At 39.2% G+C, this 17188-nt stretch overlaps 2 protein-coding genes and 1 long non-coding RNA gene across 3 annotated transcripts; 2 read left to right on the top strand and 1 right to left on the bottom strand.

Annotated features, from left to right (window-relative positions):
* Positions 1 to 1895: 1895 nt before the first annotated feature.
* Positions 1896 to 12661, bottom strand: LOC144678919 (uncharacterized). Its single transcript, XR_013576215.1, has 2 exons — positions 12367 to 12661; positions 1896 to 3396 (listed from the first exon to the last, which is right to left on the bottom strand). It is a non-coding gene; the product is annotated as an uncharacterized LOC144678919 (long non-coding RNA).
* Positions 2604 to 5499, top strand: hoxa10b (homeobox A10b). Its single transcript, XM_078539013.1, is given in 2 exon segments — positions 2604 to 3414; positions 4988 to 5499. Coding segments are annotated over 2 exon segments (1086 nt in total). The 3' UTR covers positions 5263 to 5499.
* LOC144678918 (homeobox protein Hox-A9) lies at positions 10760 to 15481 on the top strand. The gene is made up of 4 exons (XM_078539014.1): positions 10760 to 11428; positions 11912 to 12130; positions 12823 to 13389; positions 14068 to 15481. The coding sequence occupies exons 3-4, from the start codon at positions 12849 to 12851 to the stop codon at positions 14307 to 14309; spliced, it is 783 nt and encodes a 260-aa protein (XP_078395140.1). The 5' UTR covers positions 10760 to 11428; positions 11912 to 12130; positions 12823 to 12848; the 3' UTR covers positions 14310 to 15481.
* Positions 15482 to 17188: the final 1707 nt, after the last annotated feature.

Here is a 17188-nt window from a genome sequence, read left to right as displayed (position 1 = left end):
GCTTGGCGAAGAGAAAATTGTCTTCGTTATTCTTTCTTATGTCAAGGGGGATGTGTTAAACGCCACAAGAAATGGTGCACAACAGGCGGATTTAGGCGGCTCCTAAAACTATTTCTTATATTTTTTTGTCATGTTACACGGGGAAGCCATTTCATCTGCCCTAGCTCCTTCTCGGCAGAGTTAATCATATTTCTTTACTGTTAACGATGCCGTAATGAGGAGTTACGACACCTTAGAAACTAGGGAAGAAACTTTTTCCCCCCGCAAGTCCTTCATGTTTCAATGACTTCCCGGTGCGTGTGTTTTTAATGTATACAGGGAGTCACACGGCCCTCGTCCCGTTACTACCAATAAAGTCCAGAAATGACTGCAGTGGCCTTAGAAACTGCAGCAGCCAATCTCCTATCCCCGTTACAGTTTTACTGGGATACTGGATTATAAACGTTTAAGCCCATTACCCATCCAAAAATGCACGAATAAAATTATCCAAATATGGAATCAATGTATTAAGCAATGATATATTTACCACGAGAACCAGATAAATACCCTCCCTTCAACACATAAACGCGCTGCTAGTTAGCATTTGGTGTACAGGAGCTTGAGCCTTTATATATGAGACTCTGTTATAGATGACAATTGTTATTTCCCTCCCATTAAATCTTTGTATGCTCCCGTGATCATACGTGTCATGGGCACAGTGGGACCGCAAAAGGAAAATTTTCTTTTTTTTTAATAAAGCACATTTAAGTTTTTATAGGTATTCTGGACGACCGTGATAATTCTAAGCAGTTGTTTGTGTTTAAAAAAAACAAGCAAGAATAAGGGATCCTCTGAGACGGCCCCTTAGCAAACACGATGCGTGCAAGACCGACCCTCACATCCCGCTGGCTTTTACCACAAACGATATTTTGAATAACCTGCTTTGGATTAGCAACATTTTCTGAGCTTTATTCCAGCGCCAGAAGTTAAAATAACAACAATTGGAATAATAGTGCAGAGATGGGGTTTGCTGGTGGTGGGGACAAGTTCGCGGGCGGTTTAAAATGAACTCTCAGTAAAACGCAGCAATGCCAGAGACTGAAGATTAAGTCCTTTGTCACTGTGAAATCACACTGTTTACTCCCGATCCCAAGCTAAGGACTACATTTGAGAGCGTCATTGTTGGCTGCACTTGATTACAGAGGTGGCCGAACAAAGTAGAGATAGCAGGTCTCCTATTTGGAGCCGCATTGATACATGTCACATTGTACAGATATGCCACAAAATCATCAATTCGAAGAGAAACTGTCCGCACGCATTAGTAAACACGCACGTTTCCTTTGGCCAAGATGTTTTTATTTGTGGGGGTTGGGGAGCGGGGATAATGGGATGATGGCTTACTCCTTAATTCCTATATCACTTAACTTCTGCTGGCACTAATAATAAGGATAATATCGTCACTTGGTCTATATTTGTCCTTGAACGCCACCCCAATTCCAAAGAAAAGTTCACAAACCGAAGCTCCCGCTTCCCTCCTGAAACAGAGGCAGGGTAGTTGCAGTTTTCCTGTCTGACTTTGTTTTCAACAGTTACCTTTCGGATAGGGTGGCGAGAGGAACTCTGGATGAAGCTTCTGTTGAGCGCCTTGTCTTAAACTTGACCGGTTTGTAGCTGAGAGTCTTGTAAATTTCTGTTTAACAGCCTTGTTTTCTCTTTTTAAGACGAAATGATGAGATCGATTTTATAGATGTGGTAAATGCTCTCTACTGTAGCCCAGACAGCCGAAGAACACATGGTTAAAACATTTTGAAAATGTTTCGATTTATTGAGATGGTAAGTATAAAATATCAGAAATGGTCAAGGCTCAATTAACTTCTAATATGTAATACTGGTGAAATAGAAGAGGAAAGGAAATAAATGGGTTATGTTACTTTATTAGTTTGTTGTCACTGACCTTCTACACTTAACCTACAGAGCTACAGCACGTTGCATTAACCTACTAAACTTTAGACTACAAACATCAAACTAGAAATGCAATCTAGCGGCTGTATGTTCAGACCACGCGTCACAGGATAGTACTGGAAGTAACAATCAGCAGAGCCCCAGTGTGGATCAGAATTATAGTGAGGACTGTGAAAATGTAGCAGCAACCGGCGAGTTAATCCCAGTCAGACCCGTGAAAGTCAAGATTACTCATGTTTTCTCGCCTGTAGCCGCCAGGGAATCTTAGCGTGTGATTAAAACTGCATAATAACAGGGCTAAAACTTTCTCCTTTGTCAACTTCATATGTGAACAATTTAAAATAATAAACGGATTGCCCCTATGACTCAGTAACGCCGCGTTATGCATTGCTGAACCTTCTGGTGATACCCCGTTACACATTGGAGCCCCGCTTTTATTTTATTTGAAGGACGTGATTCCAATAAAGTAGAACCGAGTAAATAAAGATGCATTTAGAGGCTTTTGCAGTTTACCGAATACATATGGTGACCTTATTGCAGTTCTCGTGACGCAGCCCTCCGTGGAGGAGGGGCTTATGTCCAACTGTGCCATTCGATTGGCTCATTCCGCCTGTCGTGCTGCGGAGGTATCTCTAATCATATTCAGCGTGTTTGCACAAGAAATGTCAGCCTGAACTGGATATCTTCTGCTTTCGCCAAATTACCCCACAACAATGTCATGCTCAGACAGCCCGTCTGCAAACTCCTTTTTAGTAGATTCTCTGATCAGCGTGGGCCGTGGCGGGGAAGGAACCTATTACCCCAACAGCAGCGTGTACCTGCCGCCTGCCTCTGAGCTGTCTTACGGCACCCAGAACTGTGGACTTTTCCCTTCTCTGAGCAAACGCAGCGAGAGCAACTCTCAGAATATGGTCCTGACTTCTCATCCTTACATGAGCGGGATGGAGGTCTGGTCAGATCCCCCAAGGTCCTGTCGCATGGAACAACCTGCAACCCAGCAAGTAGCAGCATGTTCCTTCCCCCAGAATATCAAAGAAGAGAATGCATATTGTTTATATGATTCGGAGAAATGTCCCAAAAGCGCAGCAGCAACAGATCTTTCCACGTTCCCAAGGCTAACATCAGATTCGTGCTCCAATAGTGACACGACTACTAGCGGCGGGGTTCCTGTCCCTGGCTATTTCCGTCTGTCCCAAGCCTATCCGACATCCAAACAGACACTTTATAACAACACGGGGCAGGTTGGGGCCTCTCCATTCGTACCCCAGTCCCAGATCCGTTTTGGAACACCCCCTTCTTCAGCTTCGACCCCGACTGAGTTGGGGAGAAAAGGAAGTGAAGGGACATCCCCCGGCCATTTAACCTGCAGTTCGGAAAGAGAAGAGGCAGAAGCTCCGGCTTCTTCAGCGAACGAAGAGTCATCTCCAGTCCCTTCAGAAAGCAGTAAAAACTCTCCTGAGAAAGAAACAAAAGGTAGGTAAATAAGAGGCAGAGGGGAGTTTATACAGCCAGCACTCAGAAACGGGTAGACGTGGCAGGTACAGCCAACAAGCGTAACAAAGGGGGTTTTATTCTGACCTTGTGAACTTTTTATTTTTGGGCGTGAGCTATGCTGTAAAAATTAATGCCTACTATAGTTTATAGCACGGGCCCACGCTCCGGAGTCAATTGTAGCCACATTCTAAACTTGTCAGATAAGTTACAAACCACGAATGCTTTCTGCAGTTATTTAAGCGGACCGCATAGAAGGACATATTTGCACACAGGGTCCAAAGTAAACACAGCACAGCCAATAAATAATACTCTAAGGAATCCAGTGATGTTTCATGTTCCAGCGCTCTTTTCGGGGAAAAAAACGTGAAATATATAGAAAAGTTTTCAAAGTACGAAACGCTGATCCTCTCATCTTTTACTTTAAGATGTTTGACACCATTTGCCCAGTGCAGTTATTATTCATCTTATATAAAAAAAAAATCAAATTTGAACTTACAAATATATTTTAGTCGTTAGTTAGTTTTTAATGTGTCTGAGATCCAGTGGTCAACTAAATGGGGGCATCGCAACAAATTAGTTGACGTTCTGTGGGCAATTTTAGTCTTAACTTTAACGAACTTCCGAAAGAATCGTTTTATAAAGTTATTCCAAATAACGTGAAACAATTAGGTCTTAAAAAGGCTTAAAACATTCAAGCCAGTTGGCCCCAATTAAAACACTCCAATCTGACTCATTGGATTTGTTTACGTAAACGAAAAACTTTGCTTAATTTTCTCAGACTAAAGCAATAGATAAACATGCGTTTTTAACATGGCGAGAAACGGGGCTGTAAAAAGTTGGAAATTATACCACAGGGGAAGACACGCCTACTGGTGCTCAGCGAAATGTTGAATTTTACTGATAATTGGAGTTAAACCGCTCTTTCAGTGGATAACTAGTTATTAAGCCAGTATTCAACTATTCTAAAAAGGAGAATGAACGAGATCCTTGTACGATAAAGTGAAACCAGGCAACATCACTCCTGTATATAACAAGCTTAGCAATCATTAAAAAAACTAACAGCATCAAAACAGAGTTTTCAAACTAATTTCGTCTTCAGTGTAAATGTACCTAAAACTCACTTTTACCCCACGTAGTACTTCATTTCACACGCCCGTTTGAGCCATAAAGTAATTGAAAATGTTATGTTTTGTGTTCCATGTGGATATGCACATAACGTGCTGACAAAACGTGAATTGTACAATGCTAATTAAAATGTAATGCCATAGAGTCAAAACGGAACATTGAAAATTGGAAGATGCAGCATTTTAAGTATTTCACAGCGCATCTTAATATGTTTAGATTTAGTGACACTTTAGCGTGAAGAGTACAGTTAAAAGTAAATAGCCATCACACGTAGACTTCTATTGAAAATTATACTTCGAAACAAGATAAACTTTCTTCTCTTTCTCTCTCTTCACCTTCTATCTGGTTCACTCTATTTATCTTTCTATTTTCTTTCTCGTTCTCCCTCTCTCTCTCTCTCTCTCATTCTCACCCCTTTGCTTATTAGGGGAGGTGAAAGCTGAAAACGGGGCCAACTGGCTGACTGCAAAGAGTGGCAGAAAAAAACGCTGCCCTTACACCAAACATCAGACCCTGGAGCTGGAGAAGGAGTTTCTCTTCAACATGTACCTGACTCGAGAGCGTCGCCTAGAGATTAGCCGCAGTGTCCACCTGACTGACAGACAGGTCAAAATCTGGTTTCAAAATCGCAGGATGAAACTCAAGAAAATGAATCGTGAGAACAGGATTCGGGAGCTCACAGCTAACTTCAGCTTTTCATGATAAACACAAACACTGGTTTACGGATTTTAACGGGACTTCGAGAAGCTGTGCTCGTGTTGCTAAAAGACTAAAACTTCTCCACTTACCTCTGACTTCTCAGCCGTGTGCTGGTTGTAGATATTTACGTTTTACGTGTTTTGTTTTTATTTGTGGCGGGTGTCTGTTTCTGTAACTATAATAATAAGTGTTGCCATTGATAAGCAAGGCATGCACACAAGTTATCGCCCTGTATGATGATTTTTCAAACAACTGTGGGGGGGGGGGGGGGGAGGGGGAACCTGACAACAATCTTTTAATTGTGCTAATTACCAATTATCAGCTAAGTAAATCAAACTTTGTAATGTCTAAATACAGATGACCCATGCTGTTAAAATATTTCCAAAATAAGTAACTACCGTATACTGACATGTTAATAGAAGTTAAATGTGAATATGCTGTAAAGTGTGTTGTTGCATAAAGATATCACATACCATGAACAGAAGCATCAGGACACATGTATATGTGAAACACTGTTGCAAAGACGAAAGAGTAGAATGTCGGACCTTTTATTCACTGCCGTCGATTCACTTTTAGAAGTAAAGAAAAACAAATAGAATTGATTCATTTGAGTTTGTTAAGATGAAATACTCTGAATGAGGACTCAAATTATGCTCAATCCTATTGCTGCTGCACTGTGTACGTAAACAAAATTTGTGTTTTCATGAAAGATGAATAAAACGTATTTGGTCGGAGTCCTTTGAGATAGGTATATGTATATTGTTTTTACTTCATTTTGTGTTCATTTTTTTTCCCCTTACCTTATCTGTTGAGGAAGCTTTCAGCAGGAATGGTGGGTTTAAAGACTGGCAATTACCGTTGCAATCTATTTAAATATTACCTAGACGGTCGTAATTTGTCTGGGCTATATAGCAATGGTGCTGTAACGTTTGTCGGCTTTTGTTGAGTTTTATGACTTGCTAGTATATCTGGGTTGTTGCTGTCTTGGACGAGTGGTTTCAGTTGAGCGAACAGCCACGAAGACAGAGGAAGCAGAGCACGGCTCGGATGTAGGAAATTGATTTTCTTTGAACACAAAACACTCCAGATCCTTTAATCGGCTAAAATCAGAAGAGTGTGAGGAATCGAAAAAAGCAGCAGATAAGACCTTTGGAGACATTTACGATGAAGGTAAGGTCTGTAAGAGGAACGAATGCTAAGGCCTATTATCCTATATTTGAGACCTATAGGTAAGACTTTCTTTCTAACAACCTTGCATCTAGTATATTTTAAAATGCCAATACTGCTGTTCACAAATAAAAGTTAAAGTTACTGTTTCGTCTTTTTCTTGTGGCGGGGTAGAAGAGAAAAGGAAAATATATCTCTGTAGGCTATGTCATCTGACTAGTTCTTTTCTTCGGACAAACCTTGAACTCCGTGATTATTGCAGTACAGGCAAGTTGCTATGGCTTATCATCACTAGAGTGAATGACATGCATTCAGATCGCGTGAAATCCTGCACAGAGATAATAAGGAACCCACCATATTTAGTGGGGAACTAACAATTATTCTCGTGCTGAATTTGCAATTAAATCTATTCATTTAAACACAAATCTGGCCTGCAACGCAACAAAAAAAAATATCGGAATTTCTTGGGAGATTATTTCAGGGACTCACAATATTGCTTGTTTGAGGGGTGTCTTTCGTATTTGGTGAACTGCATGCGAGGTTGTGAGGAGAAGCATCATAATGTGACTTTTTTCTATTTGAGTAAGCTTGTTGAATGTGCATCTAGGTCATCCCTATGTGTGTACAATGATAGGAATCTAAAGAGCTGAGATAGAACTGATGTGTGATTTAGGTAGTTTCATGTTGTTGGGGCTCAAGTCTATCTCTACAACACGAAACTGCCTGAATTACTGCAGTTATCGTCTTCGCCAGTGAGTTCTGTCGCTGGTTTGGAAAGAAACCGCAGTTACTAAATAACCACGAATAAGTCAAATGTTTTGGTTTCATATCTCCAACAGTAAATTGTCATGTTTTGTGACAGGAATAGCAATGTTTTATAAAAAGATATAACAATTGTTTATTAGACAAGACTTTTTTTAAAAAAAAGATTAATACAACTTTGTAAATTAATTTTTGAAGGGCAGCGTGCCTCCCATACTTTGCGAGCAAACGGTGGGCCATGCTTCCTTAACGTTGTTGTCAGCTGGGATTTTATAAATGTAATGTTTTACATTAGATTTGTTCATTTTTTCTCTAAGAACGATCAAGTTCACGTTTAAATTAAATATGATCAATTTTAGATTTCCTTGCAGTATATATGTGCTGCTGAATTATTATTTGAAAACATCGATGTAGGTCGGCACAGTTCTACTGAAAATAACTGCAATTTCATCTGCACAGCGGCGTAATCCATGCATTGCAGATTTCGTCTTTGTTAGTGATAAATATGTCATCGTTATGTTAACATCGTCTAAACGGAACATTTTTCTTGGTGCATTTTTTGCATAGTTGATCTTATAATTCCTGATGAAAATCGAAAATAAAAAGGACCGGCGCCAAGTGATTTAGGATACGCGTTTTAAACCTATGCATTCTACCATGTGCAAGACAAAGAAATTACTTGAAAGCACAAGGCCTCGGTTATGATCATTACATGGCGCCTGGGCGCGTAAATTTGTGTTGCTCCTCGAAACAGCGACCTCGGCGGAATGTAGTGGAACCGCTTCTCGGTCGGCGGCTCCTGCCTCTGCAGGAAACTAGACTAAACACAGAACGCAGACTTGTCCCATTATATTGGCTGTTTAGGGGAGACAAACAGAAGCTTTAATCTAAGCAAAGCAAGTAAACAAACACCATGGCACTTTATTCTGTTGCTCTATTTATTCGTGTTGCGCGGCCGATTAGAATTACACTTTTAAAATCTTAAAAATCCAAATGATTGTACAACATAGTCATTGCCACAAGATAGATACAGTGCAATCTTATGAATGCAGCATTAAATTCATTTCACCCGACATAAATACATATACATGACAACCTTACCATGGTAAAATGAACACAACATTAACTAAGAGAATGCAAATACTTTATAATAGGAAATGTATTTAAATACAATTATCCACATCCCCATATAACCGTTTTTAAAAATGAAGTAACCAAGAAATACTTGATTCAAATAAAATGCATGAAATCTCAATTACAATATTAAATTATATAATCCCCTTTATTAGCTATATCAATGTACGGCCTATTGTAAAAGAAACGATACGCGAGTTAGAAACATTTAACTTGATTTTTTTCTTCAGTGCAATGCAAAATAATATCTTCTGAAGAACATGCGCTCTTGTACACCCGAGTCGTGATACTATCCGAATATGATTGCACCACCTGAAAACTATCTCCAGTAGGATTTAAAGATTCACAAATCAAAAGCACAGTCAAGTTTGTGCTGTTCAAAGCATCACTCCCCGTAACATCCAGACCCTCTTAAAATGCAGCTCAGCTCAACATTATAGCTAAACCTCTTTCTTTTGATTTGCTGAGTATTGATATAGGATTATTTTGGCAAGGAATCGGAAATATTTCTTTAAGTATTACATTTCTGTGTAGTTGCATATTGCGTTTCATTTAGACACTATTTTATAATAATCTTTCTCAATTCAGATGTACTTCAACTATGTGAGGTACATGCATTCCCTCATTGTTTTCACTAATCTAGTAGCAAAATCTTAATTTTTTTTAACTTCAAAATCATTCTGCTTTCACCTCGAATATTTTTTTTGTTTACTCGTTGCTCGCAAACTCCTATCGAGGCTGATATGGTTTGTAGGCTTAAAATAAAACAGCAGCCACAGTAATTTTGCACTTTCCTTCTTTAATGTTAAATTAGAGTTTGGCTTCTAAAAGGCGGTGCACGCGGTCCTTTTGCACAGTTTTAAATGGAGGATTTAATTTCGAATTGATGTGGATGAACTAAAAAGCGCTTCAATCTCTCGTAAACAATCAACACCCAACATAACATTTGGTATTTGAGATTGTCTGCAGTCCCGACTTTCCTGAAACTAAACACTTGAGGGTGGTCACGGGACCGGCTCGAACAGTTTTGATAGTTCTCGTGCAGATGTCTCCAGGATTTGGTTAGTCTTATTTTATGTTTTATATATATCTTGTAAATCTTTGCCAAATTATACGCTATACGGCAATTACACTCGAAAATGATGAAAGCACTTTGAACACGTTGTCGTCATTGCACACTGCATGCCCACAAATTGGCTGTGCAACTTCACACTGATGTTATCTGAACGGAAATAAAGGCGTCAGCCTTTATGGTTTATTTTAAATAATACAATGAGAATCGCAAAAAGAAAATCACACATCGAATGTGGTTTCCACTTTGAAACTTTTATCGTCCGGTTTTGCCTCAGGCTTGTAATATTTTGAAAACTTTGATATATTTTGCCCAGTCTTTCTGACGACAAGGTGTATGCAATGAATACCGTAAATGGCTGGATAATTCCGCTGAGTATTAAACAAAGTTTGGGAGTGAATGCGAGCACCATATTTTGAAGGAATTCTTAACTGCTGTATCAGTTGCAGGAATTAATACAACATTTGATATTTATGTGTTACAAGCATAATTCTCAAGGAAAAAGGACCAACTCATAACAACAGATAAAAAAAAAACGTCTCGCTTTATTCTTCTTCCACTCGCCTTGCTATGGAGTGAAAATAGGATAGATTCTGCTACCCCAGTATGCGTCTTCAAATTAGAATGGGTGAATTATTGTATTTTTGTCTATTGTCGAATAATCGGTACCGACTTTGTGTGATAATACTCGTTTCATTTGCGACCTTTGGTGAGTTGTATCCACGCACGTAAAGGATCTTCTTCCTCTGTTTTGTTTTTACATTGCCTAACCCGAGAGCTGTAATTTGCAAGAAACATGCGAGCTTCCTGTACTGAATACTCAAACAAAAGTGTGAACTGAACATCTAAACCGGACAACTCACCATAATTCGTAACTACATTTTTTTTTTGGGTGGGAAACAGTGATCCATTTGAGAGCAGAATTCACTGTGCTAATTGTAACCAATTCAACCACATCATTTAAAATCATACATTTCGTACATAACTATAAATCTTAGGTACAGCAGCAAGACGCGCGACACATTCCAAGGTTGTGGGCAAATTATTTCAGGCGTTTAAACGGTGGGTTGTTTTTATAAATTTTCTTAGCATAAATAAAACTAAATTTCAATTAGAGGAAGCGCTCTTTAAAGCGAGGTGCAGTTTCAGAGCGCCTTAGCTTCACTTTGCAAATATAGAATCAACATTTGAATCCTAATTTCAGGCCATCTGCACAGGAAACACAAAACGTTTTCTTTCTGAGGCTCAACACTGGACTTGAATGGTTCTCGATTTTGCTCTAGACCTCAGCACTCCGTCTGCGTCGCTGTAATACTCCGCTGACCAGATAGTCAATGCTGGCTCACAGGGCGAGAGGCTGAATCTTCCCTTCCCCATAAGGAATGCACAGGAATCTAAAGAAAGATTGGGATACAGAGAACCCGAACATCGAGAAAGGGAAGTTGCATTTCAGCTAGCTGTGCAGATTTTAAACTGAGGGTTTATGCAGGCAGCGGGTGGTGGGTGGGGGGAACGCAAGCGATTCACGACGACGACAGCAATTTGTTTTAATGTGGGATCTGATAATTGTCTTTGTTTAATGGGTATTTCTATGTTATCTGATCACGCAACAGCTTATACTCCAGGATAATTTTGGAGATAGGCGTTTTTATATTACCCTGTTGCTAGCGTCGAGATGCGCCGAAGGTATTTTTAAATTAAGCCTGTTGAAGCAGGAATAAACAAAGTACATGCATGCGTAGATTGTAAAATAACAACAAAGAAATATAAAATCGACATTAAAACAAGCCTCGTTTGAAAACCTACATTGTCCAGATAGCGAATCACATTAATGGTTGTCATCAAAGATCCAAGCGTTTCAAAAATTGGGGCAAGTTGCATTTGATTAGAATGACGATTGTCAATTTTCCTTCAGGTTCTGAGTTACTGCGCACATCAAATAATGTTCAGAAAGCGTTCCCAATGAAACACAACACAATATAACATGGTCATGGTGCTCCGAGAAACCCCTGTACTGGAGTTCTATAAACAAAGGTACTAACGTCTAAATCTTACATGTCAAATGAAACATTACATATTAAAATAGTATTGATAGATTATGCTAAGCGAAAAATGACAACAAGATAAATCATTGGCGGATGTTATGGATTGTTTCAGGATTTTAAAAAAATCATTTTATTAAAAAAAATGGAGATTAATTTACTTTAAAACTATATCATGATAAGCCATGATGCTGGACTTCCAACTCACATCCCATTTGTTAATTTTATTGTAACTAAGTAAAATCATCCATCGCTATACATATTTATACCCAGAGTGCGTGTGTGAAAGAGGCCTACTAAGTTTTTAAAGCACAGTAATTGGTTGCACATATAATGTTTAATAGGCCGATAACACTGTAATATGGAATCCTTCTAACTCCATTGAAATACGACTCTTATGCTTTACATCTGTTTATGTATCTAACTGTTTGCTTTTATTTGCTATTGAAAGGAATGTATCTTAACCATATAACAGACTAGGTTTCCGAATACCGTCTGTGCGGGGAAGCTTTTCCATTTACTCTCCACAGAACGCGCCAGTGAGTGACCGAAGCAACAAAGTACACGAATCTGAAGAGAAGGACGGCAGAAATGTCTTATTTCCCAAGAAATGTATTTTGTCCGCACATCTGCATCTGTCAACTTAAATAGCGCATTGAATGCGGAAGTTGTAGTTTGTTATGGTTTATTGGAGGTAAAGAATCTTTTTTGGAACGGCTATAGTTTGCTAACATGTAGTTTTATTGCTGAAACTGTTATAAAACGGAGATTGTCACCGTGTGTTTTATGTGGCCTCATTTTTGAAATGAAAGATCTTTAGCAGCTGCAGGTACACGCGCCACTTTTCAGCGGTGCCATTGAAAAGTTCGTTAATGATTTTCATTTGTTAAGAATGCGTTTTTAATTTTACTAAGCACGAATAATAAATACCTGTCCAATCTCTTTCTTCGTTGTTTTTCCCCCGCAGTTTATAGTTTCACTCTTTCCATAATCTTTTATGTGAAGGTTAACGATTATAAGGTGTTCGTTAAAAAAAACGAGCATCTGATGGGAAGATTGATTATGATATAAAATAGTCCCCCTGAAAAAGAACTGGAACGGAATACTTTTTTACATCTCAGCTGGCAACAAAGAAATCAACCTCCATATATAGAGGTGATTATATCCCTTTGCATAAAAAAAACATACGGAGTTGCTATATAAAATTATCCCTATAAAAGATTGACCTTGTTACAAGCTGCGGATTGATTTATATTTTATTGTTGTTTTTTGAATCACGTGAGTAACTTATCCAATGGCGAGGAAGTGCGTCTGCACCATATTAGCAGACTGTACTTGTCGCGGCGGTAAGTTGTTTCAGTGAAATCTGCTCTTTCATATTTTCAGAGGCGCTTGCTGTGTCATTGCCGAGAATGTCGACATCAGGGACTATCAGCAATTATTATGTCGACTCCCTTATAATGCATGAGAACGAGGATCTGCTGTCGTCCAGATATGCCTCGGGTCCACTGGCACAGTCTTCTAGGCAGGCAGCCCTTGCAGAGCACCCCGACTTCACCCCATGCAACTTCCAGTCCAAAGCCACAGTTTTCAGCACCTCCTGGAGCCCGGTCCATGCGCAGAGCTCTGCCAATATGCCCACTGTCTATCACCCATACATGCACCAGGCTCCCATTGCCGCCGCGCCCGATGGTAGGTACATGCGCTCCTGGCTAGATCCCATGCCGGGAGCCCTGTCTTTCACCGGGCTGCCTTCCAGTAGACACTACGGCATCAAACCCGAGCCTGTAGCTGCCCGCAGGAGTGACTGCACCACGTTTGAAACACACACTCTGGCACTATCAGAATATACTTGTGGAAGTTCTCCCGGCGACAAACGTGTGAGCGAGGTTTCCTTTTCTGAAAATAACGGAGAGATTGAGTCAAACGCAGATAAACTACACATGGATCCAAGTAAGTATGGAAACCCCACATTTTTGTATTACTTTTCGAGACAAGGGTTATAAATTGAAACTATTTTATATTCCTTCTATTTACTTAATTACATAGCGAAATACAAATGCCGAGATCTGTGTCCAGTTTTGCGTTACTTTTAAATTACATAGCTACAAATAGTTTTGAGATATACGGTTAAGGCTTATGCTGTACATTTTCGGCACTGCTTTGAATACCAGTCGGGTATATACTGAACTAATTTCTACTCATTATAAAAGAGAAAGGGGTAGATATTGTGTAATTGCTGACTCTAATTCAAGTGCATTTGTTGCAAATAAACGTGATGCAGTAAAGACTAGTGGATATACAAATATTGCACACAGTGTGCAACACAAGCAGACAACACATTGCTTTGGATTATTAGTGTCCGATTTTCAGGTCGCCACAATATTAATTTTTTTCTCTAACTCAGTTTCATCGCTCTATTCATAGAGTTTGTTCATTGAACAAGGGGATTGGTACGAGAGTTTAATTTTTAGTGAAAACACACGTAAAAGTGTAGCAGCCTGCTCCATTAATCCAGTGCTGCCACATCCTCTTTTATCTGTAACGGTGTTTTGATTCTGAGAATGGTACAACATTTTGACTAACTTGGAGAGGGAAGATATATTAAATGCGTTTCCTTCACATTTCCAGATAACCCATCCGCCAATTGGCTGCATGCAAGATCTACCAGAAAAAAACGCTGCCCTTACACCAAACATCAGACCCTGGAGCTGGAGAAGGAATTCTTGTTTAATATGTATCTCACAAGAGACCGCAGATACGAGGTCGCCAGGGTCCTTAACCTTACCGAACGGCAAGTTAAAATCTGGTTTCAGAACAGGAGGATGAAGATGAAAAAAATCAACAAGGAACGACCCAAAGACGACCGGTGACACGAATTCGAATATTTTTGAGAGAAAAAAAACTCATTCACAATTACAATCGAAATAGGCCCCACTTCAGAAAGACTATATGTACATTTTGTCATGCCATTAGCACAAATTATTCCTTTGCCAGTTCTGGACTACATATGGTGGGTAAAACGACTGATACACTTGTTAGTTGGGAACCAAAGAGGGAGACATTTACGGCAAGGTTAAGTATGTGGCTACGGAATCTACCTTACTTCACATGAAAACTACCTTTTCTTAATCCACCGCAATTCAGTGTGGACAGTAATTCAGTAATAATGTACTAATTTAATATTTACTTGTTTTACATGCAGCAAACGAGGCTGCTTATATACTTGAATCCTTGTGTCTATTGTCGTGATTATCTCTGTGACTGGGCCTTTGTGCTTGGGCGGTGTCCGAGTAAAGATCGTGTAAACAAACAAAAGAAAAATCTCAATTTAACTCAGGATGTTTAATATAAAGATAACAGGCTGTGTAGTGCATATGAAATGTTATTTTCGTGGTGAACTTGGAACATATATTGTATTATTTTCACTGTGAATGAACCTGTAGAAACTCCAGGCTTTATGCTGTCTTTGTGAGACTGAGTAACGGCCTTGCCCGGGGTGCATGACGATTGTGTTGTTCTTCAGAAATTATATGAAACTGATTTGCATAGAATGCTAATATAAGTTGTATTTCAAAGAGCAGCGCTGAGCATAATGCTACACGATACTCTTGTCTGTTGTGATAAAAGCACGAATAAAGTTCTCAGACACTTTGTATTTATCGGTGTTGTGGTGCAAAGAAAAGTGTGAGATTTGGTTTAAAACTACCTATATGTATAACTAGTAACTACCTATGTTTTGTGTGTAAATGTCACCCTTAAAATTGTTTTGACGCATTTATGCGATGGAATAAATAAACAAACAATATTGTCAATAAATGTAATGTGTACAAGGAAAAAACCTGGGTGCAATAGAAAGAACATATACCACTGATGTGTTTTAAATGGGGGTTTTCTTTAGACCTGTAGAGCTAACACATTTACACTTGTGTACACGTTTGAAATGATTACCTCGTGTCATATTGACCAAACTATACTGTTTGTAATGAAATGTCATTTTATTTGTTGTCGAATAAAATATATGTTTGACTACATATAAAATATGCTTTCTGCTTCTGAAGTTCAATGTATGCTAAGGTCTCGCATGGAACTCCGCCGTTACATTCTCATTCCACCATTACTGCAAGATTTTCAAGCTCCTCACACCGAGCGGAAACATACTCTAAATATAAACAACTCCTTTCACAGATATGCAGCATTTTAAATACTGTACACGAATTCAAATGTAAACTTTCAGGCGAACAGCGGGCGAGTTAAAGGAATAAAGTTGGCCATGTTCAGGAAAATAATCCAATTTCTTTACTCATATTAAACAGTATGTCGTTAATATCAGTCCTTCCAATTTTGCAACATTTAACGATTTGCTTAACATTCTCTTTGGGGTTTTACCCCAAGTCCTGACATTGAAGACGTAATTTAAAGTTTAGATTTTCTTTAATAAATGCTGCAACGAATGTTATCACCGCAGCTGACATGACATGACTTACAGGGGTAACTAAAATTAGAATGAGATTGGGATTTCTGAAAAAGGGAAGAAAATAATTAATGTGATCTAACAACGTTGGCTTGGAAGCGGATCTGATGACAACGATTCCGAATCCGTTTGAGCTTAACGCCCAGTTATCACCAATTAACCCGAGAACGTGCAAAACTGTGTATTAACAACTTCTATCTGTCGCCTGGCCATGCGCCAAGGCCCCTGGTTATTTATATGATTTGTTGTGTGCTACTTATCCAAGTAATGCAGCACTTCTGTTGGAAGTGGAAATGAATAATCTTGAGTTGCTTGTCCGTGTGAAGAGCTCCAAAATTGTTGGGATTTCATCGCATTGTAAAGAGGTAAATAATTGTAAACATTCGCAATGGCACAAATCCCTGCCGCCATTTCTTTAACCAGTCAACACAAAGAGGACGGATCCTTAGGAAGAAGGTATATTGGTCTAAGGCGTCTTAGCGCTAACAAAAAAAAAGTTGTGTACGGCTTGGCTATTTATGCAACTTCCTTTCCAACTGTAAGATCCCCAGTAACTTTTTTTTAAGGCCCCGAAGACAGTTTGGATAGATTTAGTGGGATTCAAATGATTTGGAAACTGGGCAGAGAGGCCCACATAGTTAGAAGTCTTGGCAGTGGCTGTCGTTAGTAAAATCCAGAGTGGTGTACCGCAATAAAAGAAAATGACTGCTGTAAGCGTTTATGGGGTGTAAAACGCTGGAGGTTAAGGGGCGAAGTGTATAAACACGACACTGACGATCTTTATTTGGAGTATTCTTCAGTATCTGGCAGCAAACACTCGCATAGGATTGCAATCATTATTTTTTAATATTATTTTATTAAGCAGTTGATAATTGAACTTCTATTTTTAATTATTTAGTGTTCAGTCTGAAAGGTTATAATGTTGTGACGCCCTCTGTTGTTGCAGATGGAACTTCAAAGACTAAACAGGGAGACTCGCAATAAAATGAAGGGTCTGGCAAGCCGTCTGGAATTCGGGTTTTAATGAGTTTACAACTGTCCAGCTACAATCAGTATTTTTCCTGAGAAGGCGATCCATTTGTTTTGTCTGGCTGCCTAGACAAAAGGGTCTGCGGAAATAACGACCTTTATTAGTCTCGTCTTTAACGTGGGCCCCTCAAATTTCTCTTTACTAATTTATTGCGTCTAGTGGAAAGATAACAGATCTTTAGGTATTTTGAAACGTGGTTTAACGCGATTTGCAATTAGCTTGATAGTTATAAGAAAAAAAATCATTGT

The sequence above is a fragment of the Cetorhinus maximus genome, chromosome 3, assembly GCF_964194155.1.
Source record: "Cetorhinus maximus chromosome 3, sCetMax3.hap1.1, whole genome shotgun sequence".
Lineage (NCBI taxonomy): Eukaryota > Metazoa > Chordata > Chondrichthyes > Lamniformes > Cetorhinidae > Cetorhinus > Cetorhinus maximus.
Note: the sequence above shows the minus strand (reverse complement) of the source record. Positions and strands in the feature narration are given on the sequence as shown.